The sequence below is a fragment of the Schistocerca nitens genome, chromosome 6, assembly GCF_023898315.1.
Source record: "Schistocerca nitens isolate TAMUIC-IGC-003100 chromosome 6, iqSchNite1.1, whole genome shotgun sequence".
NCBI lineage: Eukaryota > Metazoa > Arthropoda > Insecta > Orthoptera > Acrididae > Schistocerca > Schistocerca nitens.
The window spans coordinates 296,385,119-296,412,878 of record NC_064619.1 but is presented as its reverse complement, the minus strand read 5'-3'; the positions used below and the strand labels follow the sequence as shown (position 1 = coordinate 296,412,878).

At 40.7% G+C, this 27,760-nt stretch overlaps 1 protein-coding gene across 1 annotated transcript in view; it reads right to left on the bottom strand.

Annotated features, from left to right (window-relative positions):
• Positions 1-3,406: 3,406 nt before the first annotated feature.
• LOC126262619 (ubiquitin-conjugating enzyme E2 R2) overlaps positions 3,407-27,760 on the bottom strand; it is a 93,312-nt gene continuing 68,958 nt past the window's right edge. Inside the window, exons 2-5 of the mRNA XM_049959375.1 lie at positions 16,485-16,571; positions 15,664-15,761; positions 15,139-15,273; positions 3,407-4,692 (exon numbers count right to left, since the gene is read on the bottom strand). Coding sequence (XP_049815332.1) covers positions 4,449-4,692; positions 15,139-15,273; positions 15,664-15,761; positions 16,485-16,571 — 564 coding nt within the window. The 3' untranslated portion in view covers positions 3,407-4,448. The remainder of the gene's footprint in view (positions 4,693-15,138; positions 15,274-15,663; positions 15,762-16,484; positions 16,572-27,760) is intronic.

The window sequence follows — 27,760 nt, the reverse complement described above, 5'->3', positions numbered from 1 at the left end:
GATATGTGAACCCAAGTTCCAGATCCATAGGGCACAGGAGGTACTGAATGGATTTTGTAGAACTTCATCTATGTCTCTTTTGTGGCTTGTAGCGTACCTCTAATGGTTCCATGGATGGCATTACACTTTAGGACTTTTATATCACTTTCATAATCAAAATTTTGTTCCATTTCACTGAAAACTTGAAACTGGGGCACAATTATTATTTCTTACAACGAGTAACTGCAGTTTGTCAATTAAAAGCCAATGACAATGTTAATAATATCCATGGCTTACAAGAATTCACTGACAGAACATTTCCAATTAAAGTATGCTACAAAACCAGCAGCTAATTACAGTGTTAATAATTTTTTTTTTTTTGTAAACTGTCTCCTATTATTTGTAATTGTGTACCTGCGCATGGCTGATTAAGTATATGAATTAAGAACAGTCACAGAACGTTCCATATGCAGAATAAACTTTTGACCTGTTTCCCTTCACAATGGTAATATTTCAGACATTCCATGTATCAAACAATGGAAACTCCAGGTATGAATATCAACAATGTAGGAAAAGATAAATAGTTACTTACCATAAAGAAGGCACATCAAGTTGCAGACAGGCACAATAAAAGGCACTCACATGTAGCTTTCGGCCACAGCCTTCATGAGTAAACACACACACACACACACACACACACACACACACACACACACACACAGAGTGTCTTTTATTGTGCCTCTCTGCAACTAGACATGTCTTCTTTACATGTAAGTCGCACTCTACATTTTCCTACATTGTACACATGCCATTTAATTTCAGATGTTTCCACAAGAATATTAAAACAGTGGGTCATGTTTCAGTATGCTTTTATAGTCTGTAAAAACCCCATATTACTAGTATGGCAGCCTGGCAAACATTTCATGTAATTTGTACACAACCAGACCAAATCCTTCAGTCAAGTTATTGCGGCCAGTAAAAGTAAACTGCAGACAGTTTACAACTATACTCTAATAAAATTACATGGTATTATCAGCTTCCCCAAACCACAGCATCTAAAGTTGTAGTATCCTGTAACCTTATAGAATGGGGTAACACTTCCTTAGGCACTGTACAGCAAGGTATGCACGATTCAGCAGGCCTCGTTTTTAACATGCTTTCAGCAGAAATGGCAAAATTCTGTGACAAACCCCAGAAATGTTTCCTTGTAGCACACTCCTATTCTGCGCAAGAGTTCCTCACAGCAGTTGAGAAATTTTTTTGTGTGATGTTATTTGTTTCTATGTGTGTAGCTTTTATTATTAATTCTTTAATTTATTGTTTACATATTTTTAATGTGCATTCCAAGTTATCATCTCCCCATGCCACGGAACAGCTCTATTGCCTGTTGCTTCTGAATCATTCTCCTATGGAGATATGATAATTAAGACACTACAAAGCATTTCTACATTTTAAATCCAGGGAACTAGCATTCACTGTTAAAGAGTCGTATATACTATTTTCTTGTAAAACCTTCCTCGAAAACTGCTTACAGTACTCACATCATACCTTCAGCCTCCCCCCCCCCCCCTCCCTCATTCCTTCCTTTAGTAATTACTTCTCTGTAACAACAAAACTGTGTCTACAGTAAGACTGCGACGAATTCTGCCCCTACAGTAGCCCTACCAGATTATTAACTGATGTCTATGACATAGTTTGAGAGGGGGAGAGAGGGCAATCTCAATCTTTCGCACAGCAAAGGCTTGTATTGTAGGGTAAAACAACTTTATCAAAGTTCTTTTTTAACAGGGGTTTTGCAGTGTACAAGGCAATTTCTCATATCTTATTAAAAGTCAGAGTGTGGTCCTAGCTTTTAAGCTTTTATAATAGATTTGTGATTATCTATGACACTGTAATACAGACCCAATCCACTTTAACTTGCAATTCCAATCATGCAGTCTGTAGTCTTTATTCACGTCTCTTTCACTGACCTATTCCCTTCCTTCTTGCCTTCGCTTCCCCTATCTTCTCTCTTTGCATCATCCCCCCAATATGCCCACTTTTAAACACACAGTTTTCTTCCGATTCTCACTCTCCTTTGGAAAGACTTCAACCATGTACACAAGTTAAGTGCAGCACTCGTATGCCTGTTACTTTCATTTGTTAAGTAACTGGTGGATTTTTCCACATTAAAGTTGGATATTTAGTACTCCCTTTTTTCCTTCATTATTCTATCAAGCTGAGGTAAGCTTATCTCAGCATTCTCATTTCAATGCACTATACGTCCACCAATCTCACTGAACCAGCAGAAGCGTATCAGTAAATGGACATCTATTCTCATGTGCTGTCACCTAAATCGTGCAACACCAGCATCGGCAATGCAGCAGAAGTCCTGTTTCTGTTTCCCAAAGCAAATATTATATATTTTAAAACTTGTCCCAAAAGCACAGCACATGTAACAAACCAAGAATGAAACACCCACAATGAATGAAATTTCAAGCTCACAATGAGAACTGAAAATTCACACATGAACCATGTTCAACAAACACAACTACAAAAAAAAACCACTAAGGAGTCAAAGTTTTTCAACACTTGCCCTAACAGAAAGTGAGCATCTGTCAGCACTGTTAAAACAATGCCCCCCTACATGACATTAAGAATAATGTTAATAAAATGATACTGACTTCTAACAAATTGCACATGCTGATACTTGTTAAGGATCATAGACGTTCTAGATAACAAGTCTTTTATTCAGCTCTCATTTTCAATTTAAGTTTTAGACTTTCATAAAAAAAAGTATTATGAAGAGGAAAGATCACATTACACTCACGAAAGTCACACATGAGTAGTTCTGATTAAAATTTCATACTTCATTTTTCCAACATCACTTTCAGCAGTATTTACAAGCTTTTGTTATGAAATTCACGAATCATACAGCACAAATCAAATTAACTAAGAGAGATTAAGGTGTTTCTATAACAAGAGTAGCAGTAACAACAAAAATAAAGAAAAAGACACTAGCTACACACAACAGTTTTGCAAAGAAGAGTAATCTCTGATAATTAATATTAAAGATATATGGTGCAATATAATATTAAATTAATGGGAGTTCTCTCTCTCTCTCTCTCTCTCTCTCTCTCTCTAAAACTACCCCCCCCCCCCCCCCCCACACACACACACACACACACACACACACAATATTTATAAGGGATAAACACAAAGTCTCGTAAGATGATATAATCACTTTAAGTTTATTGATGAATATAACATGCCAAAATGCCACACAGAAAGAACTGCACTGTACTCAAGACTGTACATTTCCATGTAAACTACACCATATAGCTTTTGTCTTGCAGTACATGTGTTTTAATGCATACATATATCCAATTCTTTTAATGACCTTTTATTGGTAGCATTTTGGCATCTAAATAGAAATAACAGGAACAACTAAATTTTAATTTAATTTATTAATAAAGTAGAACAAGATCACAATACAGCAAACCTATACGACTCCACAAGTGTATAATGTGAACCACCAAAAATTTATCTCTACTCATTTATACAGTTACAACCAAAGGACGAATTAATCACCAGCATTAACACACACAAGTCCTGAAGGCAGGAGTAGATCATCTTGAGCTGAAGAGATCCAACTACCTAACATACAGTTAATGATAACACGGCACTGTAGGTTGGGCACTTGTTCACCGGGAGCACCACACTTTTCCAAGAGAGGGTTTTGAGGTGCACAGTGAAAGGTACATCATTAAATACACCAGGAGCATACTACAAATGTGGAGCTATGTGCAGTAGGCAGGTTGTATTCCAGTTTGTGTTCAGTACGTACAAACCTATGTTTAGAACATCGTCACCTTTGTTGAAATAGGACAGATGAAAGATAAATGTACAAAGCCAAACTGAAGTTTGTGTTTTGTCGAACTGTCCACAGAAAATTTATGGAGATTTTTAAATTTGCATCTTATAAAACGCTAATGAAACTAAAGACCAGTGTTAAAAACAGAGCAACCTTCCTTCCTGAAGTTATGAACAAGGATAATAGTTCTGTGATAGGCATAACATACTGCATCACATGGATTTTGTTTCCAACAATGCACAAATTCTCCCGAAGTGTAGTAGATTACCCTGTAATGCACATGTGCTTGCAATGTGAAGTGCAATGCAGTTCACATTTATACTACACACCTCTGATTTCTGCTTGCTTTTAGCATTTTAACTACAGACTAACATGGGTAATGACATACAACTGTTTCTTTCCATTTTCTTTGATCTTTTTCTTAAGGACTTCTCAAACAGTAAGCACAAATACTACTACTAGCATTATGCATTACAGAGATACAATCATGGACATGAAATTGTGACCTGTCAACCCCCTCCAAGCACTCTCCCCTGCCATGCCGTTTCGTGACACCAGCAATTTCCATTGACTGGATACAAATGTCAACAGCAAACACACGCCAAGACGAATGTCATCACGACTCGCCATTTCCACTGTCATCTGCATCACCATCACCGTCCGCATCACCATCCTCTTCATCATCGTCGTCATCATCGTCGTCGTCAAGATCGTAGTCATCATCATAAAAGTCTGTCATATCGAGCACAGGTTCGGTGGCTGGCTTCGACACCTGTGTCTTGATACAATAGTCCTCTAATGTCGTAGGCACTACAACCCCATCTTTCTCTGCTTCAAGTCGGGCAGCCAACACTTGTTTCCTGGAAGTTAACAGATATTTACAAATTTAAAACAGATTTATGTATTATTCCATGGCACAAGAGATTAAGTATTTGTTTTTCGTTTTTGAGGCTGATATGTACAAAATCTCTACTGCCTGATCACTGCTTACATTGCATCCCACCACACATCACATAAAACACAAGGTATCAATATTAGTTTAGTGTAGAAGGAATAGTACATAATTTTAACTCCTCAGAACCCCAATTTATTTATTACTTCATAACAACATCGTTTCTCCAGTAAGTACAATGTGAGAAAAATTTAGGAGTTGAAAAAGAGTCAGTCACAGGGAGGAGGTATGTAGTAGCAATCACCTACATGGCAGTCAGGAAACTACTAATAGCAGAAACTATACCATACAACTATTTCTTCAATCAGTGTCATTATGAACAGTGATTTACTCCCAATGTCTGTGAATTCTTGGAATTTGGGGAGGTTAGGGTGGCTTATAGTAACACAGTAACCTTTATCTCTTAAATGAGGACTGTAGAGAACAACTTGCCCTCATTGTAAAGTTAAGCTGAATTTATTTTTCGATCACAAGGGGTGAAAAAAAGCAACTGTATTGACAGCTATTTACTGAACTTATAAGTTGCTAATTTCAGTAAGTAATGATACAGTCACTACTGTATATCATCCAGCTACATCAGTAAACACCTATTCGTATCTTATTCCCAGCTGCAGTTCTGTCTATTTTAATAGACCAAAATTAGGTTCCACATACGACATTTGCATATGCCCTGAACCTTTGATTACCCCCATGAAATATCTACAGAGGAGTGACCCCCATGAAATATCTAAACAGGAGTGACCCACTGACTGAGCAAGCACTTGAATAATGTAATTTTTTTCCTTCAGCAGTGCTGAAGACTAATTACTGTGCCCAGAAATGAGGACCAACCAAATCACAAATTTTCCCACCCCTGCCACAACCTTATTGCACCACTCACCCCTCTCAATCTACTCCTCCACTGAGCATCGCACGCCTCATCCCACTTGTGACCAGACACAGCTCAGCAGGTACCACATTCCAATCCTGTGCATCTGCTGCCTCTGTCCCAGCTGTTTGCCACCTCTTTTCTGTATGTTTTACAATATTTATATAGGCAGAATGCTCTTCATTTCTCTGGTATTATTAAGCTTACCCTGTGTATTTTAACTGAAGATTCAATGTTCTTTCTGATAATGATTCTAATTAGTTTTTCAAGCTTTCTTCTCCACGTGGATGTTAAGACTGCAGAGTGAAATACCTTCCAACAACCTTTAAACTTTTCCAAGAAACTTCAGATCCTACAATTTACATATTAGAATACAGATATCCACAAATTCCGTTACAGAAATAGAGGAAGTTAATAATAAATTGAAAGGTGGCCAACAGTAAAATCTGGCAAAACATTAGGTAGCAGTGTGGACCGATAAACAAAAACCATTTAAAATCACTTCCTACTGGGAGGAAAAACTAAAAAGAACTCTGTCTATGTGAAAAAAAGATACAGAACACTAGATAGATCTCAGTGGAATGGAATGAAGATTAAAAGCATCCACATGAAAGAATAAGAAAGTATTACAGGCAATGACAGTATAATAATATTAATAAATTTTGACAGTAACATATCACAGTTACATAAATAAATCATAACTATTAGCTCATCCGACACTAATGCAGTCCCATGATGTGTAGTATTTACAGTTTAGGCAGCATTCAGAAAAACGCAGTAAATATTATTTGCCATGTTCAGTGAAACAGTAAATCATTAGCACTAGTGGATACAGCAGATCTCAATTTCTCCCTAGCAAACTAAAATACCTTTACAAAATTGTTAAGGCTTTCGTGGCCACTTGTTGACAAATTGGCCATTTGATTCTATTTCTGGTTCTTAGGCCAAAGTTAGTCTGACGATTTTTCTGACTTTTGCCAGAACGAGGGGTTGTCATTGTCAAAGCTTCACTCTCCCCTGCTGGTAGCTCACTTGTGTCAAGCTTGCAGCTGCAGATCATATGAGTGTGTACTTGGTGTGTCAATATCTGGGGCTTTTCCGTGGTCATTACTGCTGTGGTTCTCCTCTTGCTACCTGCAAAGGTCTTTCACTGCAGCGCGGGAATCTAGGGTTCATTGACCTTGAGGCTTTCCTCTTTCTTGTTGAACCTATTGTCACATCTGAGGATTTCTATAGCTTCCCTCAAGAAGTAGGGTGGTAGCTCTTCTTCACAGCAAGACCTTAAATGTCACCGAATTTTATTGTGTGGTCAGGCTCACACATCACTAATTTCTGCAACTGTGCCAACCGGCAATGCTGCTTATGTTCGATGATCCTGGTGTTGATTGATGATCCAGTTATTCCAACACACTACATGCATACATGGTATGCGGTGTATTCCCAACATTACATGTCTGTTTCTTTTGTACCTTGCCAATCTAAAAACACTTTAATCCTCTGTCAATTTATAGAATGCTTTCCAGGTGTGTCTGCAGTGCTGCGGCTCACATACTCATCTTGCTTGCATTACAAACATATTGATCAATCCTGTTCCTGCACTTTTTAGTGCAGGTATTAGTCCATGAATGTGTGTGTGTGTGTGTGTGTGTGTGTGTGTGTGTGTGTGTGTGTGTGTGTGTGTGATGCACACTGTTTCCCAGGTTTTCACAACACCTCGTATCCAGCATATTTAGAAGAGGTAGCTGTTAGTCCTTTTCCATCTCCATAGTAAATTTTATGTCAGCATGGAGACTATTTGGATGTCTTAGGTAGTCACCAAGCTGTTCCTCACCATCACTCCAACCAACAAAGGTATCATGACATTAACTATACCACAGCTCCGAAGTTGTTTTTTTGAGAGATCAGCAGTACTAGGATTGGATATGATGGTCCGGGAAATCTGATTTTGAACTAGGCTGATGGGGTAGTTACGTCCAATCAAGGCTGAGACGACAACGGTGGTGTATTGCTGTAAAGGGTCTGCACTTGAACAAATGTTTGTCAGAAATGCCAAGGCTGCCTGGGAGGCAATGATTGATATGAAAGGGATGGCAACTGTCAAAATGTAGGTACTGTTGTTTGATTGTAGATTTAATGTGGACAGAAATGTATAGCTGGCCTTCAGTGAGGATGAGATCAGCAGCAAGAAAGTGGCATGGAATTTGAAACAGAACCATGTGAAATAACTTTGAGAAGGTATTTAGAGATTCCGGGAATTTTAATACGTCATCCTCACTGTGAGTCCATATATCAAAGAAGTCATCAATGATGTAAACCAAACCAGATGCTGAAGGCTTATGGATCCCAGGACAGCCCCCTCCAAGTAACCCACGAGAAGGCTGGCATACGAAGGAGCCATCCTGGTTCTCACAGCCATACTCCTGATCTGTTTGTATGTCTCCCCCTCAAAGGTGAAATAGTTGTTGGTAAGTATAAAGTTGATTAAGGTAAGCAGGAAGCATGTCAAATGTCTGCCATCAGGTAGGAGCTGAATGAGTAAACGTTCAGCACCAGACAGACCATTCACATGGGGGATGTTGGTATAGACAGTAGAAGCATCAATAGTGACAAGCAAGGTGTGTTGTGGAAGTGGGATGGGCACGGAATTCAGACAATCTGTACTATGGGGTGCAGGTGTTTATCAACTACAGCAGATATATGTTCGGTGGGGGCTTTGAAGCCAGCAATTATAGGATGACCAGGATGATTGATTTTGTGGATCTTAAGAAGAAGGTAAAAGGTGGTTTGGGTGGGTAAGAAGTTGTATAGATTGAGATGGCAGTCCTTGTGAGGGGACTGAGTTTTTAAGGATGGACTGCAGGTCAGTTTGAATCACAGGAATGGGATCTCAATGGCAGATGATGCATGCAGAGGTGTTAGACAGCTGGCGTAAACCTTCACTAATACACTCCTGTTGGTCAAGTATGACAGTGGTAGATCCTCTGTCTGCTGGGAGGATGATGATGAAGTTATCAGCTTTTAGGGAATTCAGAGCCTGGAGTTCTACAGAGGACAAGTTAGGTCATGTTGTAGGGACCTGAGGAAAGCTTCTGAAGCAATGCTGGATGTGTGGAATTCTTGAAAGGCTTGTAAGGGATGATTCTGAAGTAGTGGTGGTGGATCAGGTTGGGATCCTGGTCTGAACTGTTCAAGGCAGGGTTCAATGTCAGGTTTCCTGTTGTAAAGGTTTTGGGATTGGATTGCAAGTGATATTTCCAGATGATATTGTGTGTGAAGAAAAGTAGGTCCTTCACCAAAGCAGCACAGTTAAATGCAGGTGTAGAGCTGAAAGCGAGACCCTTGAATAACATGTAATTCAGGTAGGGAAAGAGCTGCAAACAAGAGGCTGAGAACATTGTAGTGTTGTAACTGGTTCTTGTGATTGAGTTATTACTGGTCTGGCAGGTAGTGGTGAAGGCTGTGGGATGTTAAGGAGGTTGGCCAAGCTCTGTTTGTTAGAGAGGAGTGGTGGTTGATGGTGTGGCTATTTAGGAAGCTGCAGAGAGACACAGGAAGGGTAACACCATAGTCGAGGTAGTTTAGGAGAATGTGGGACAGCCTTTTTAGGTGAAGTCTAACATGTTGTTGCAGTTTGTAGTTGGCTTAGTGAATGATACCAAAGAAAATATGAGGGGGCAGATAACTGCAGGATTTTGTACAAGGAGAGAAGACTGGTGGAGTGTAAACTGGCAGATGAGGCATACAGGTGACAGATTACCAGGGTAGGTGCATGGGATTGCTGTATTTGAAACTGTAAAAGATCCTGGTGTTGAGCAGGATTACATCCTGGAACAGGGACTTTCAATATCAGGCCTTTGGGAATAACTCCAAGGGAAAAGTAGGTTCCCAGAAACAGAATGTGCGGCCTTAGTTTTTGCAGTGCAAAAGAGTGTTTTCAAAAACATGGGATGTAATGTGTGATGAGATCATCATGGCAAGAAAGGATGATTCGGAGTGTTAGAAATGGCAGAAGTGGCAAAAAAAGGGAAGCAGAGCATGGGAAAGGACAGAAAAACAGAAGAAAAGCAAGGAAAACTTCAGAAAAATCAGAAAAATTTGTATTAAAAAAGTGAGAACAGACAACGGTTAACAAGAGATAATGAGTGGGTAACAATTTCTCACCAGAAAACTGGACTGGAAAAGAAGAAAAGCATTAGGGAAAGTAACAAAAAGAGAAAATTCTAGGGGCAATGGGGAAGTCAGAGGAGAAAATGTAAACTACTGCTTGGAAAATAAATGTAGGAGACAGCAGTAAAAGTCGATCAGAGTGGTTTGGCGAAAAACAAAAGCATAAAAACGTGAAAAAAAAGACATAAACAAGATAAGTTGAGTGCACAAAAAAAAATAGCAGTCAAATTTACAAATAAATCAATGAAAGACAATCGGGAGAAGGCCCTCGAGTGTATTAAACCGTAAAGAAATTGTTATCGGCAAATTTGTAAACAATAATGGACCCATCCACGTCACCGAAATCAATTGGCCTCATACTATGACTGTCAATAATTAACTGAAATACTAAAAAACTGGCAGCTGTTAGACAGGTAACCTGCAGCTGGGATTGGGTGACCATTTAGTAATGTAGATACTATTGTAACATCAATACACAATTAGATTTTCAAAGAAAAAAATCCTTCTGAAAGCAGAACTAATATCTTTGTTGACCTCATCCCATGAAAAATAATAAATCCAATAACATCAAATACATAGGTTGTTGTTATTGGTCGTGGCGGTGGTGGTGGTGGTGGTGGTGGTGGTGGTGGTGGTGGTGACAATGAAGTGGCAACAACAAAGAATTCTGACACCTTAAAACAAGGACCTAATACAGGTACCCAAACCTCAACACATGCTCAAAACAACAACAACAACAGCATGTAATAGAAATGCCATTTGCATTTCTACATGTTGCACCGTATGTGGTGGCTTCTCAGCTGAAGTATGTGACGTACAATGTCTGTGACGTGCTATCAAAAGCTAATCAAGTGTCATCCCGTCCCCAGGGTGTGTTAGCAAAGCCTTTGGCCTCTAATCACCAGCTGTTTAGATTTAACGATCTTTCAGTGACATACGAGTTACAGTCTTTACTGAATTGTGTATAGACACTGAATTGTTTATGAAAAAAACAGATAAGCCAGAACATTATGAACACTGTACACCACGATGTTTGAGGCTTCCTGGCAGCGCTGCAAGCACGTGACGCACTAACGACAGTATGTAATCAGAGCAGAGACAGACTAGGAATCACCCTAGCAAATATATGGGCTGCAAATGGGGAAATCCAATGGCATAAGTGACTTTGACAAAGTGCAGGTTATTGTTACTCAGAGCCTGTGAACGAGTGTCTTGAAAACACCAAAGCTTGTCGAACATTCATGTGCCACTGTCTTGAGTCTCAAAGAGAGGTAGGAGGATAGTGAAACTCCCACTAGGCACTAAATGGTTGGACATCAATGACTCTTTATGGGGATATGAAGTTTGGAGGCTTGTCTGCTCCGTAAAGTAGGAAAGAACACAATGCTGGTGCACGCTCAAGTGTTTCGGAGCACACCGCTTGTTGTACATTGTTGAACTTACAACGCCACAGTTGACCATCCCTTCGTGTTTACATCTTGACCCAACGACATCATAATTACAATTACAGTGGGCACGGGACCATCTACTGTTGATCAATGGAAATTTGTCCGCTCCTCAGGTCAGTCATATTTTTGCTGTACTAGATCGATGGTCATCTCCACAAACTCAACTGTCGAGTTCAATGGCAGCTTGAAATGTGCAGTGCAGGTGGGAGCAGTATTATCCTATGGGAGACACACTCCAGCATGTGTATGGAACCTGTGACAGTAATTGAAGACATGCCGATAGCTGTGAAACATCCACATCCCTTCATACACGATGTCTTCCTAGACAGCACTGTCATCTTTCAGCAGTATAATCATCCATCTCTCAGAGCCAGAACAATGCTACAGTGGTTAGAAGAGATTTATAGTGAACTCGTTGATGTGTAAGTGACCAAATTTGCCCGATATAAATCCTATCAAACCCATCTAGGTTGCTATTGGGCACCATCACCATGTATGAAAACCAGCCGCCCGTTTACACAAATTACATGACCTTCATGTAAACATCTAATGCCACATGCCTCCACAAATGTATCAACAAACTTTCAGATCCCTGATAAGCAGAATCAGTGATTTATTTTGTTTCAAAGACAGATGAACAAGCTATTACACAGGTTGTCATAGTGTTTTGGCTCATCAGTGAGTAATTCAGCTCTGACATTTAAAGCATTTCTCCACTGAATACTATTTTATTCTCCTTGAAAATGAGCAACCTACGTTGGTGTCAGCTGTGCAAATCAAGCACAGTGTGGCCACATAAACCACGTCAGTGGTAGACAGTTGTTTGATAATAATTGTCTCATTATGATGGTCCTTATACAGCAGTTGTGATGGAAATGTGGCAGCAGTGAGAATTTACACTCTTGGCTTGAGAGAAAGCCTTCCCATTTCCAAACACACAAGAAGAAAACATTGTGGGGAAAGTTGATGTTTCTCTCCCACCTAACACTGTTGCTACTCTGTGGTATAATACTGTGGCCATTAACTTAATTCCTAAAAGAAGTTATTGTGGTCACTAAAGAGGTGCAGGTTTTTACAACCTGAACAAGGATATAGGATTGAAAATGAAGAGGATGCACCATAAATGGCAGGGGGGTTTGAAGAAGTGAAAGTATTATACATAATGTGACAGTTCCTTGCATGCTGGCTTTACCTCAACACGTGACAATACTGATAGAAGAGACTACAGTGCATGCCGAGTCTGAAGTTTTGGCAGCAGCATGTATGCTTCAAAGCAAGTTAAAATGTCATTCCGAAGCCATTCATTCCATCTAGGTTGATAAACGTTTCCACTTCTTTACTAGAAAGCCTACTGAATTAGAAGCACAAAAAAGAAACTTTTGTAAGCAAAAAGTGCTTTGCAATCATCATATAACGTTGCACATAGAGCTACTAAGTGCAAAAAGCTCTGTATCATTGGAGTGCAACTACTCCTACCGGTTGCTACTGATTATACGAATATTATGAACAACACCTCGCTGGGGAAAACTGAGGGCATTGTTTGACACTGGCACATGAGAGCAGAGACACAGAATTCAAACATATGACACATTATACCAATGCTGTTACTTGAAAAAGTAAAACAAATTCGGATGCTGATGACCTCGCTGTTTAGTGCCATCAAAACAAAAATCAATATGAGTTGTAGCTCGATGAGGCTACAGACAATATTAAAGTTTCACCTTTTTTTGTATGGTTCTCAGATGTTAATTCCATTGTGGAGGACTTTCTCTTTCGCAAAACTGTCATTACAAGTACAGAAGCTGAAGGCTTGCTTGTGACACTGAACAAATTTATGTTTGAAAGCAATTAGGAGTGGATGTAGTGCACAAGTTTCTACTGAAGGTGGTCATGCAACTCCCCACTTTTGGAGGGTTGCAGGCCTTATACAAAACAAAATTTCAGTTTCAGTGTGGATATCTGAATCGTTCATAGAAAACCACATGCACCCAAAGCATTGGAGACCTCTACTGAACCTGGTTGTAGAGTATGTGGTGAAACAAGTGTCATCAACATAGCGGTACCATTTAGCAGGCTCTTTACTGGCAGTCTGCAGTGCTCGCTGTTCGAAGATCTCCATAAATAAATTGGCAACAGTGGAAATAAGTTGTCGTCAGGCAGTGTTTAAATGAAGCCTCTATGTCAGTCGTAAAAATATCTGCTATATATGAAATATATAGCAGAAATACTGGAGGGACTGCGCAAGAAGAAAGCACAACAATTGTGTAGGCTTACTTTCCTTTTTCCTGCTACGCTGCCAGGACACCGCGACAGTGCCGAAGTTTCTGAAGGCGAGGAGAATTTTTCACTCGGCGCAAGCGCACCGTATTTACAACTGCATGGAACTAGCGATGCTATGGGAACAAATTCACTAGACGCAGTGAGAACTAGCGGAAACTAGCATTAAGCTATTATATCTCCATTTATATATATATAATGAAGTGTTATGACTGGAATAAGGTGGACTGTCTAACATTCAGGACCATGGAGCTCAGTGCAGAAATGGCAACTAATAGGCAGAAGAGGAAATTCGATGGCCTACAGAAAGGCAGAGGTGTAACATCAGTTGCTGGCAACTCTTGAACTGTGATTAACATGTCTGGGAGAGAATTAACAAAAGAGGAACATTCAGTTTTATCGAAAGGAGGCAACTTTGCAGTCACACCACTAAAGGTTCCTACGGACCACATTATAGCGAATGTGGAGGTAGAAATCCGTTTATCATCACATTCCGCAGATGAAATCGGGACTGAAAGAGCCAGAATTTTACACCAAGCGAAACCACCTACCAGCAATTTGTCTGAAGCAGAAAAGAGGGCACTGAGGGAGATCAATGTGGATAAGAGCATTATTGTACTTGCAGCTGATAAAGGAAATGCTACGGTTTTGCTGAACACCGAAGATTATCACAAGAAGATTAGTGACCTTTTGGATCCCACTACATACAAAAAGCTTCAGAAGGATCCTACAACCAAAATTTTGAGAAATACCCATCAACTGGTGAAACAATCTTCGCTTTCTTCAAAAGATAAAAAACAACTCTGCAAAACGGAAGCTTCTCCACCCAGTTTTTATGGATTCCCGAAGGTACATGAACACAGAAGTCCAGAGCAACATGCAGTTGTGGACAAGTATATATTGCAACAACGAAAAGAAGTATAAACACCCGCTTAGCCGAACATAAAAGAAACTGTCACTTAGGACACATCGAAAAATCGGCCGTAGCTGAGCATGTCTTTCGGGATGGGAATTACGAAATAAAATTTAATGAGACAAGTGTTCTAGCACGAACATCCCATTATCATGCGCGCATGTATAGAGAAGCAATAGAAATACACAAACACCATAACAATTTTAATAGAAAAGAGGAAGTTTTAAAGTTGGACAAGATATGGATGTCGACATTGTGCCAGCAGAATGACAATCGATTACTCTTAATCGAGAATGATGATGCCTTCCAAAGATAGGCATACCGTCAGCATCACGTGATGAATGGTGGTGCCCTCCTATGTGCTCTATAAATGAGAGAATCAGTGGCAGTAGCCGGACGACCTCAGAAGATGTCTCCCGCAGATGGAGACGAAACGTCAGGTGGAAATTTTATACATCAACCACGGCCTCTCAGCCCCGAAGTTTCAACTGAACACCAACAACACTATTGTGTTTAGGATTATTTGTAACTCCTTTTGAATGCAAATTTCAGTTTTATGTATTAAAGTGATCTCTGTATTAAGGTAGTCTCTAAGGATTTCGGGTTGGTTGTTAGAGAACCTGAAGGTACTATTCGGATCAGAAAACTAATTCATGAATAAAAATAAATTTATAGACATACCTGATGATATTTTCGTACTCCTTGTCTTTGCCTTTTGAATCTCTCCAGCGCCTGAACATTACTGACGCATCAACATTGGCAGGACTGAATGTGTTGGGCTCATTCAGTAGAGAAATTACCGACAGCAGGATGGTCCTGTTAACAGAATTATTGTTCAGTATTTAAACCATTATATAGTTAAAGTAAAACTAGTTATCATTTAATATGAAAAGTTTAATAATTGCTGTAACAGAAGCAAATGAAGACCAGAGAACGAATTAAGAAACTGTGAAAGACACTGAATACCTTAGCTTTGGAGATTTTAAAGCTGTTATCAATGTTCGAAATATATTTCCCCTTCCCCATTTCTGATTCATTCCATGGTTCCCCGTTATTGCAAACAGGAGATTATCCTCTTTTCTCCAAAATAGTGTAACTACTCACTTTTATGTGGCACTCTGAAGTAGGGTAATACACAACTACTAAAATAAATTACATAGTATGTGTAAAAATGTAAACAAATTTTACATGAAATAGATGGGTTACCTGACATTCTGTGTGGGGTTCCACATCTCACAAGGAAGTTCTCCACTCTGAGGATCATGGACTGGAGGATGCAAGATTGAAATACACAGATCACCATTCTGCAACATGAGAAAAACCATGTTTGCATGAAAGACATACAGACAGTAATTACTTTGAACATTACAAATAACATAGGCAGAAGTGTACGACTTCTCAGAGCATGGATACTGAATAAAAGAAGAAAAACGGGGAAGGGTCTGACTATTTGTTGGCAAGGCTGTTGTAGACCGAGCACAAGCTCAGATGAGGAACTAAATCAATGCTGTACTTTTAAAGTAAACCATTTGTCTTTAGGAATTTAGGAAAAAACTGAATGCCTGGGAAGCTCAGTTACAGCGTTTCTTAGAAAAGGAGGGGTCATAGTTAAATTCTCAGTTAGACACGCAGATTTAATCTGTGAGAAAGTTTACTATACTTCCTCCTTTATTTAGTTATTCTGTGATCAATAGATTAGCACGTATTGATAAGGTGTGTGTGCGAAAGGGGGGGGGGGTATTTTATGCAGAAATGTATCACCTCGAAGAATTTTTTCTTAACGTTTATTATATGCACATGTACCATCATTAAAGTTGCACATCAGTTGAAAATAAGTGGTGGCTCAAAATGAATTGAACATTTCAAATCCACCTGTGGTTACCTTCTATCCTGCAGTATCTCCTTATATGTATCCCCTACTTTTCATTAGTTCTCTTAGCAGTGTTTTCCAAAACACCAACAATCTTAGAAAATATTTACACTCTGTAGCTTTATGGATAATACAGAATACTAGATCATTTACTCACCTCATACACATTCGGATGCCATACTTTTGTAAGAAAGCGAATGCTGGGTGGTGAGTATGGATAGTCAGGTGGAAACTTCATGTGTGCCTGCAACAGAGGAAAATTTTACATCAAACAATGGAGTAAAATGACCCATAGCTGTACATATTTTACTACAGTTATCTTTACAAAGAGCAAATATTTATCGCTCTTCAGTGACTCAACTTTTCTTTCAAATCTCATGTATTATAAAGTTATCACATACACAAAGTCCTCAGAAAACCTGCTTTGGTCATAGACCTTTTTATTTGATACTAAGACCTTCGGAAAATACAAATATCTTTCTGTCAAAACAGCTAACTTCTCAGTCTTACAAATTAGTCTAAATGCTTACACTTATGTAGCTTTATATTACAGAAAAGTTCTGCTTGAAACAATCCTCCTAATGGTAGTGATAATGAGCAAAATGACAAATTTGAACAATAGTTTTCTATTCTCAAAGAGGATCATACATCTCACTAGTTGTTGGCATTTGACACTGTCCTGCATTGCCGTCTAATGAAAAAAATACAAGCTTACAGAGTTGGATGCTCTTTAAGCCTATTCGCTGATGATGCAGTTGATTATACCAAAGTAGCAAAGCCAGAAGATAGTAAGAATTTGCACAACGACCTGCACAGAACTGATAAATGGTGCAGACTGTGGCAGTTGACCCTGAACGTAAGTAAATGTAACATATTGCGCATTCATAGGAAAAGAAATCTATTACTGTACAGCTACACTATTGATGACAAACAGCTGGAGACAACGTCTGCATAAAATATCTAGGCGTAACTATCCAGAGCGACCTTAATGAAATGACCATATAAAACATATAGTGGGGAAAAGCAGTCATAAGACTCAGATTCATAGGAAGAATCTTAAGGAAATGTAACTCATCCATGAAAGAATTGCTTTTTATGAGGTGCTTGTTTGCCCAATTCTTGAGTATTGTTCATCTATCTGGGATCCCTATCAGGTAGGACTGATAGAGGAGATGGAGAATAATCAACAAAGAGCAGCACGTTTCATCACAGGATCGTTTAGCTGGTGAGAGTGTGTTATGGAGATGCTAAACAAACTCCATTGGCAGACGTTACAAGAGAGATGTTGCGCATCACAGAGAGATTTATTACTGAAATTTTGGGACAGCACTTTTCAGGAGCAGTCAGACAACATATTACCTAAATGAACTGACATCATTGATGCTTAACAAACAATCTTTAAGTGTTATCAGTAGGCCTACATAATTATTAGATAATATATGACAATTATCAACCACATGGGGCTTTTTTTTTCCAATGATAAAAATCTCCAAGAGCACACAATTCAGCACTTCTGAGTGGGCAGCTACCTCACAATCAGAATTCCATGAGCATACCTGGCACACTACCAAGCATTTGTGGGTGTTCACAGTCCGAGCATTTGCGGGTGCTCACAGTCCTCCTTCCTGGACTCTAGAAGTGTTGAGAATAGCTTTGCAAGAATAATAACATGTTTGAATGCAGTCTACAGATGCCACCAAAAAGCATTAACCCACTACAGCATATGCTGCATTTCTGTTCTGAGGACACTTAAGTAACTCTATTAAAATTGCTTGCTTCTCTCCTTCTCATTTGCGTTTTCTCACTTCCTTGTTCTCTACATCGTGCAGTTACACGGAAACGACGCGACCACAAGGTTAGTCCTTGATCCATTCTTCCATCTTTCCTTCCTAGTTTCCTTATTAAGGACTGTGCGCACTTCAAAAGCTGGTCACGGCCACAAGTATCACGACGGGGTGAACTTTGATTTCCTCATTTGGAAGCAAATAACCCCATGAGACTTGTACCACTACACCTACCGACCGATTAAAATTACTTCATAGTTTACGTCTGTCACTTGCCGCTACAGTGTTGCCACATCGGCTACCGGCTACCGCTTATAGTTTACACGAACACAGCGGGCCACTTGAAGGTTGTTAGGGTTCTAATGCGTAACGCGGAGCAATGATAGAAGTGGCCGCCGCGAGGTAAGTCGCAAATGCGAGATGCTCTGCCAACAGCTGGTTTAAGTGACCAGTGATTAAACTGCAGCAGACGACGTGTGTTGTAGCTCTGAATTCTAACTCTTGTCTTAATAATAAATCCTCGTTGGCACTTTGCAAATTATAGGCAATACTGGCAGATTCGAAACGAAAAAGTAATAGTAAGAAAAATAAGAGCAAAAGGAAAGTCAACACGACGATGAAACTGACGCAAAAAACTATCAGGAAAATTACATTTAAGCCAATTAACAGAATAACAACGAACACTTTTGATTTTACTTAGAAATAAAAAAAGTTCCGCTACATTTAACGAGACTCGAGCCTCGGACCTCCTTCAAGTCAGGTTTATATGCTAACCATTACGTTATGCCACAACACGGTTCAGTAATTATAAATGTAGCAGTGGTCATCCAGTCACAACGATGAATTGATTGCAGCCTTCAAAAATTCGGCTTCACGCAATGTTGTGGGAAGCTTTTCAGTCCAGTGTAAGCCGATCTGTGTGGTTATTGTAACAGTACATCTGACGCTGAATCGCGTCTTGTGAGGAAATATCCGGTTGCGTGTGTGTGTGTGTGTGTGTGTGTGTGTGTGTGTGAGATGAAATACGAAATGAAAGGACCAGACCCAGAATGCAGGATACGAACAAATCAAGAAAGAAAGCCGGACAAGGCAGTCAGTGGAAGTGACCTGAACGATTGTTGTGGCAGTCTGGCTACGGCGAACGGTTCGGGCGTGACTGAGCGCTCTGACTAGGCAACCAACCAGCTCCAGCGTCAACTAAGAGGTAATTTTAGTCGAACTGTAGTACCTTCATTTGCTTACACGTAGCTAACTGCCCACGTCGAACGGCCCAATTGGACCGTTGTGGTTGTGAGACACCGCCAGGGTAACTTGCACGCAGATAATTTTACGTGTGCGATTTCATAGGAATTTATAAAGCTCATCAGCAGCCAAAGCCTAAGCGCATCTACAATGGACACCGTAAAGTTCCTGTTTATCGGATCAGACGATTAGCGGAATCGTTTAGAATACAATTAAGAAAGGAAAATGAATGTTTTTTTTTTTTCTATTTCCTATCATCAGTAGGCCTATTACTCGCTAAGGAATACTTGCCACAGGCAACCTAACTGAACCCAATCTCCATTATACTCTCATGGTCCAACCCGCGCCAACGTTAAATACCATGTCGCAGCTTCTACACCGAGTAATCAGCCGCTATTGATGGAAAACAATGCTGAAAACTGGAGACTAATGCGTGAAATGCAACGCGTGTGAACCATTTCAGAATTTTACTGGTTGCCGTGCAACGACATTAGGAACAAAATACGATTAGCAACACTGTTAAGCATATGCCTTCTGTTCCCAAAACTGCTCGGAAACATAATAGCAGCACTCTGTAATCATACTCTAACTGTTAGGACTAGATCAAGTTTTGGTATGCAACCGTAGCTTCTTTTTGTTTGCTTTAATTTTGTGTCAAACAATTTCATGCAACTGAAGCGAGTTATCTCTAAAGGATTGTACTTGTAAAGAATATTTACACACTAACTTCTGCACGTTGGCTTCCTCCTCTCACATCAGAAAAATTTCCCCACAAGACTACTGACTCGCTGTTTCTGACTCATTTCGTTTCATTTTCAAGATTTTGCTCTGCGTATTTCAAAGTTTTCAATCTGTTTCTCGCATTTCGTTGTCTCTCCCCCTCCGCTATCGCATTTGGTGCAATATTCACAAAAAATCGATGTAGACGCTTGCCTGGTTCTAGCTGCTACAGAAATGAACGTGAAAATTAAGCTATTCCTGCCTTGAAAGACTCGCCCGAGTCTAGCAGGGTTGTATCGTCAAAGAGGGCCCATATTTCGGCGGACAAACGTCATTAGCATGAATTTTGGCTATTCTACCCGGCCAGACTCGTTTGAACTTTTCACGGATGTGAATTTTTCGCAAGTTTCGTTGTTAAAGTTGCTAATCTACTCTAAGTTAGCTGGGTTGGAAGCGGAGAAGATACATGTAAAACACGTTGGCGACGACAGAAGAGGGGGAGGGAGTGATCGTAGCGCCTGACCACCGCAATGCGCTTTGCCACGGTTCTCAGAATGGGACACCGATGAAGCCTTGCTTACGTAATCAATTATCAGTATACTGTCCCGCTTAAGCCACTAGCAATTGAATCGTAGCCGTACTTCTCGTCATATCCTCTGGTCAATTCTACTTCAATGTTAATCGTTCCAAAAGAATTATAAATTCACAGTTCCTTATTTGCGTAAGCTTTATTTCGTTACATGCGCTATTGTAAAAATCTTATCTAAGGCTGAATTATTTGCTGTGTGAAAAAATGACTAACAAAGAAATTATTTGGCTTTCACTACTTATACAGTTCTTGTTATAGTACGATTTCTTAAGGTGTAATTCCTATTGAATCACGAAATTTTCATTTAAGAACTCCCATCGATTTCAATTAGAAAGATAAACTATGTTGACACCTAAAATTCATTTTGATTACTCATATCGACGGCACTCGCACGCAACTGAAAGTAAAACCCTTTTGATAGAAGACCAATTTATATTTAGATGAATTAACAAAATGTAGTCGCTAATGCTAGTTTTTACTGTCATGACCTATTGTGCCGAGTGAAGTAGTACTATATCGTGTGGAAGAAAGTAGTGGTACATCCAGTGGACACAATGTGTCAACAATATCTAGTGTAGAATTAAGATGTTTTGTGGTGATACAAATGAAATTAACTTACGAGTTCATATTAGTCTTTGCAGATGGAAGAGTCCGAGACGACCATGAGTGACTGATGAAGGTGCTGAACGACATTAGAGTCTCCAGAATGAGATTTTCACTCTGCAGCGGAGTCTTTCATGCGTGGCCCCAAGGAATCAAGTTCCGGAAGGCTAGTCGTGAATTAGCAATTCCAACAGCGTCTGTATGGAGACGTAAGGATTCGCTTACGACGTTGTTGTATGCATTTGCTACAAGTTCTAAAGCAGACTACGTTTTCCGTGCCAACTTTGCAAAAGAAATGTTGCTGCATGCCGCTAAAGATTTTTTTGGATCGTGTCGTCTTCAGAGATGAATTGACATGTAGGGTCAGCAAATCCCCACGAGATGGTACAACTTCAAAGACTCTCCCTAAACAGATTGATCTTAGTGATATATTCCGGCGGAAAGTTTAGGTGCCTTTTTTTTTCGATAAAGCAACTGTAACTGGTGTTCTTGTCTTTATGCGCCAGAACTATGGCTCTTTCTTCAACTGGAAGAAGCTGAACCACAGCACTATTTGGCAGAAAGATGGTGCACTGCCTCACGGCAAAACTCAATACGCGATGGGTTAAACGACGTTGCATCCGACCGGTGGATTGGCTGCAAGGAGTCTGATGACAGAGCTGTTTCGCATGGCCTCCATTTTCAGTCAATCAGACGCCATGCGATTTTTTACCTTTAGTGGTTCATACAGGATGATGATGTGCCTCCGCAACCAGCTGACCTACCCGAGTTAAGAAACAGGACTGAAGCAATTGTTACAACAGCTACGCCAGAAATAGTGATCAAGATTTGGGAAGAACTCGTCTATCGACTGTTTGTGTTGCGTGGCGAGCGGTGCTCATAATGAACACTTTTAAGAAAAACAGAGTTGTTCTTTCATTTAATGTATTATTTGTAATTGTAAGTTAAACATAACATATATTACAAAGCCTTAAAACACGATATTTATTTTGAAACACCCGGTACAGTCAGTATCTGTAAACTATCCGTCCACGAATTTGAGAAGTAAATTACAAATGTTCTGGAACAGATCCAAGAACTTAAATAACAACAAATTTTCAAACTTTTGACACCATTAAAACTTACGATATAAAATTGAAGTGTGCATTCATCAATATCAGTATTTCACTCAGCATTGCAATTTATTGTGAAAACAGAACTATAGACCGTACATGTGCATGTACATGACAGGAACGCTACTCCTGCCAGCCATTTCTGTCTATATTCGGGTAGTCGGTCCTTATTTTATTCGTGTGTGTGTGTGTGGGGGGGGGGGGGGGACGACGACGACGACTACTGTGTTCCCTTTCTGTCTTCGCTTATTCAACTTCCTATTGTTTGCTCGTCGTACCTCTAGACACAAAACCGTGGCGGATTTGTTGCAGATAAACGTACAGCCAGGCTGTGAATAGATGTCTTTACCTGGCTGGCATGTTCCCTACAGACGGTCAGAAGGCAAGCCTAACCATTTGGGAAAGTATCCTACGCTGAACATAGCTTATAATTTTCTAGCAATACTTCCTGTTTACGAGAGGTTTTCATGTTACTTTGTTCTCTCGTATTTAGATGACAAATTTGGAAACTGCTACGTGTAAAAACATAAACCATACTATTAAAATTTATTTTTCTGTGCATTCCCTTCCGACAACTTATAGTTCTATTCACCGTATAGTCTTTTCAGAATCCCTGAGTTTTCTCCCAAATTTCCAGTAAATTCAATTTTCCTGAGCATTTCCGAGTTCTTCCAGCCAAGTCGCCAGTATAATAAAAGCTTCCCGCTGCACTTATTTTGAGCGCTTCTGCCAATGAATCTCTCGAGCAGGCAGACAAACAGCAGCGGAGGATACTGCGGCCCGTGGTGACCTGGGTGCACTGCCCGCGCCGTCCACGTGTTATCGACCGGAGTGCGGAGCGAAGCGGACCCCGAGCTGCTTTCGGCAGGCTCACGTTCAAATCTGACAGACGGGCAGTCCCCCCGCCAAGTGACAAACGCTCAGAAATAAACGCGCAAACAAAAACTACCAATAACAAGGGTTCTTAAGGTCTTGTCGATCGTTACGGTACAAGTTGCCTTGCTACTGTTTCCTCGGATAACCTTGCCCGTCTCTTCTGAGGCTTCTTGAGTGACGCGCGAGATTACGTAGTTGCAACAGCAGCGATACTTTTCGAATCAGCGTCAGCGTCTCTATTCCTCCCCATAATTTTAGATGAAGGTGGGCCTGTTCTTTTTCATGACTTTCCACTCTCGCTGTAACTTATTTAAATTATTGTTTGAAATGTCACACCTGAGTCTATGGTTCACCAATCCGATGACAGCATATTTCTTGTACATCGATCGCAGATGAAACTATGATCTGGAGGAATTTCGACGTCTTCGTGGGGAAGTTTTTGCTTCAGCTTATCCAACCAAGGTCCGTTGTGCCATTGAATCCGGAAAGTCTCGCCACCTAAGTCTCGCATTGGCGCATTTCTTTTAGTTGATGTGAAAGGTGTCTCTCTCTTCCCCCCACTTTTCTCACATTTGGCAATGACTCATTAATATGAAAAATGCCGAGCTGCACAGTGGTTCAGAGTCCAAGTAAAAATGTTTGTTTCCCTGTAACTGGCAATATACGCTAGTTGAAAGGTCAGAGAGAGACAAGGGCATATCGTCTTCAAATGCACATTCAGTGTGACTACAGTTTTACTTTAAACCTATCACAAGTCTGTTTCATGCGTGCTGTCAAATCGCGAACGCATCTGAAACTAAAGTTTAATACCTTGCAGTCTATTACAGAAACACAGATGATTATACCGAGATCTCTGCTATGTATTTCACAATGGTTTGATGGTTATGAATGTAGATGTTGAAACAGATCACTGCAAGCGTAGTTGTGCGTCACGGACCATTCCATTTTCAACCTATCTTGCTTTGCAACCTGCCATAACGAACCTGAAAGGTAACAAGACCTGTTTTAAAACTAAACTAAAATCATCCCGCACAACTCTCGTTCCATGGACGAATTTCTATTTAAAAGATGGTAGCCTGTAAGAAAAAAAAGTGTAGTTGCATGAGTAAGTTTAAAAATGTGTTCAATTGCAACACTTATCATGTAGACAAACCTTGTAAACTGACTCGTTCCACATTTCGATAGAAGTATCGTTCACATGATCTATGGAACGTACGAGGTACGTTCAAAAAATTCCGGAACTCTGCCCACAAAATTATTCTTCGCATACGCTTTACTTATTGTGCATGGTCTCCTTCGAACTACTCTCCTCCACAATTGATACACCGTTCCCAACGTCGTTTCCACTCCTGGAAGCAGTCTTGTTACGCCTCTTGCTAGATCGCATAAAGAGCCGTCTGTGAATTTTCTTTATCTCGTCTATCCTTTCATATCTTCGTCCTTTCAATGGTGTTTTCAACTTTTGAAATGAAACAAGTCCGCAGGGTTCAGGTCTTGAGAGTACGGAGGATGAGGCAGCACAGCGATTTCGTTTTTTATGCAACAGTCACGCACCAGCAAGGATGAATGTGCTGGTGTGTTATCTTGAAGCAAGAGCCATGAACTATCTCGCCAGATTTCAGGCCGTTTCCATTTCACGTTTTCTAGCAGGTGTCGCAACACGTTCCGATAGTACCATCGATTAACAGTTTGTCCCTGTGGCGCGAATTCGTGATGAACTAATCCTTCAAAGTCAAAACTATCAACATGGCTTTGACGTCGTTGGACGAACTTGGCGACAACACGAAGCATTCCAAGATACACTACGTGATCCAAAGTATCCGGACACCCCCAAAAAATTACGTTTTTCATATCAGGTGCTTATGTGCTGCCACCTACTGACAGGTTCTGCCAGGTACTCCCATACCAGCGACCTCGGTAGCCATTAGACATCGTGAAAGAGCAGAAGGGGGGGGGGGGGGGGGGGCTCCGCGGAACTCGCGGACTTCGAACGTGGTCAGGTGATTCGGTGTCACTTGTCATACGTCTGTACCTGAGATTTCCACACAAACATCCCTAGGTCCACTGTAGTGAAGTGGAAACGTGAAGGGACACGTACAGCATAAAAGCTTACAGGCCGACCTCATCTGTTGACTGACAGACTGCCGACAGTTGAAGAGGGTCATAATGTCTAATATGCAGACATCTATAAACACCATCACACAGGATTCCAAACTGCATCAGGATATATTGCAAGTACTATGACAGCTAGGCCGGAGGTGAGAAAACGTTGATTTTATGGTCGAGCGGCTGCTCATAAGCCACACATCACGCAGCAAATGGCAAACGACGCCTCGCTTGGTGTACGGAGCGTAAACATTGAACGATTGAACAGTGGAAAAACGTTGTGTGGAGAGACGAATCACGGTACACAATGTGGCTATCCGACGGCAGGGTGTGGGTATACCGAATGCCTAGTGAACGTTATCTGCCAGCGTGTTAAGTGCCAATAGTAAAATTCAGAGGCGGTGGTGTCGTCGTGTGGTCGTGTTTTTCATGAAACGGGTTTGCACCCCTTGTTTTGCGTGGCACTATCACAGCACCGACCTACGTTGATGGTTTAAGCACCTTCTTGCTTCCCACTGTTGAAGAGCAACACGATCGAGCACCTGTTCATAATGTACGGCCTGTGGCGGAGTGGTTACACGACAGTAATAACCCTGTAATGGACTGGCCTGCACAGAGTCCTGACCTAAATCCTATATAACAACTTTGGGATGTTTTGGAACGCCGACTTCGCGCCAGGCCTCTACGACCGACATTGATACCTCTCCTCAGTGCAGCAGTCCGTGAAGAAACCTTCCAGCACCTGATTGAACGTATGCCTGCGAGAGTGGAAGCTGTTATGAAGGTTACGGGTGGGCCAACACCATACTGAATTCCAGAATTACCTATAGAGGGCGCCACAAACTTAAGTCATTTTCAGCCAGGTGTCCGGATACTTTTGATGACATAGTGCACTGTGTCAGAATATCATGACATAATCCAACTTAAATGTTATATTTTTCTGCAATCTCTGACAGTCAGTCATCGATTGGCACGCATAATTTCGTTGACATTCCTAACACAAGCGTCGTCGGCAGACGTCGAAGGGCGTCCTAAATGAGGGTCACCTTTAACTTCCGGCCGGCCGTTTTTAAACCGTGTGAACCATACGTAACAACGAGTACGGCTTAAGCACTCCTCATCGTATGCTTCCTGCATTGTTTGCTGTGTCTGTAACGGTTTTCACGATTTTCTTGCGTTTCACGCAAAATTTAATGCAGACGCGTTGCTTCTTTAACTAATAATCTCGATATTCGCAAGCTGTGTGTGGCAACGTTCTGCTCAATACAGCATTGTACATTAACTAACAGACCTAGAGTAGAACTTTCCGTAGTTACACATTAGACACAGGCGTTTGCAAGGATGCCAATCTCATCTCGCTCCAACATATCATTAGCGCGAAATTACAAATGTTCCGGATTTTTTTGAACAAACCTAGTGTAATAAATGCGGGTATACTACACACAGAGGACAATTCAGCCTGTTCTCAACTGCCTGGTATCGGTTGGAAGTCGCTCGTGGTGAAAGTAACAACCAAAGAAAGTAAACTGAATTTTCGGAATAAATGTTTTCTTAAGACGACTTTAACCACGACACAGAAAGAGGGCACCAGTTTGTTCTGCGGTGAGGTATCACATGTATGTTCGCGCCGGTAGCACAGTCACATGGCCGGGAAGCCTTGTTGGGTTCAACTAAGGATTGTACAAACAAAACATTGTGTGGAGGACCTCACATTTCGCCAGCAGCCCCGGATCGAAGTGCAAGAAGTTCACATAGCAGAGTGCGCGCCAGCAGTGTACCACATCCCTTTCTGTGTGCCACGCTTGCTTTCTCTCCCGAAATTACGTCGTTGGTCCGACAGCAGTAGTGTCAACTGCAATGAGGCTATGAATACAGTAAGGGACTTGCTGGCTGATAAAATATTCTATTCCGACCAATCATTCCGGACACAAAATTGTCCCGGTTTTTAATCGAGAAACAAAATGCGTGCAATCGTATTTCTCGATTAATTAAGTATGTGTGAAAAGCAAGTTTCCTAGAAGTAGAACGTTATAGAAACATATTTTCACAGTATATAGGCCTACCGAATTTGGTTTGCTGGTCATGCACCCTAGAGTAAGAGAGGCGTTGAAAAGAAAAACAGGTATTCCCACCCCCGCCTCTAACTTGACGACCTTCCACTTTACAGCCATCAAGACAAGTAAAAAACCAAAGAAGCTATAAATCAGTTTCACTTAACATTTCTCCTAACGGCACTTCAGCTATCTGGAAGTTTAATTTTGTGAGCTGTGGCGTGTGTTCGCAGTGCTCATTGGATACTGTTTGGCATGTATGGGCGCTTGTCCTAGAGGGCTACTGTCAAACGAAACTTTAAATTTTAGTATGAAATGTACAATTTGTAACTGATTACTGATTAGCAATA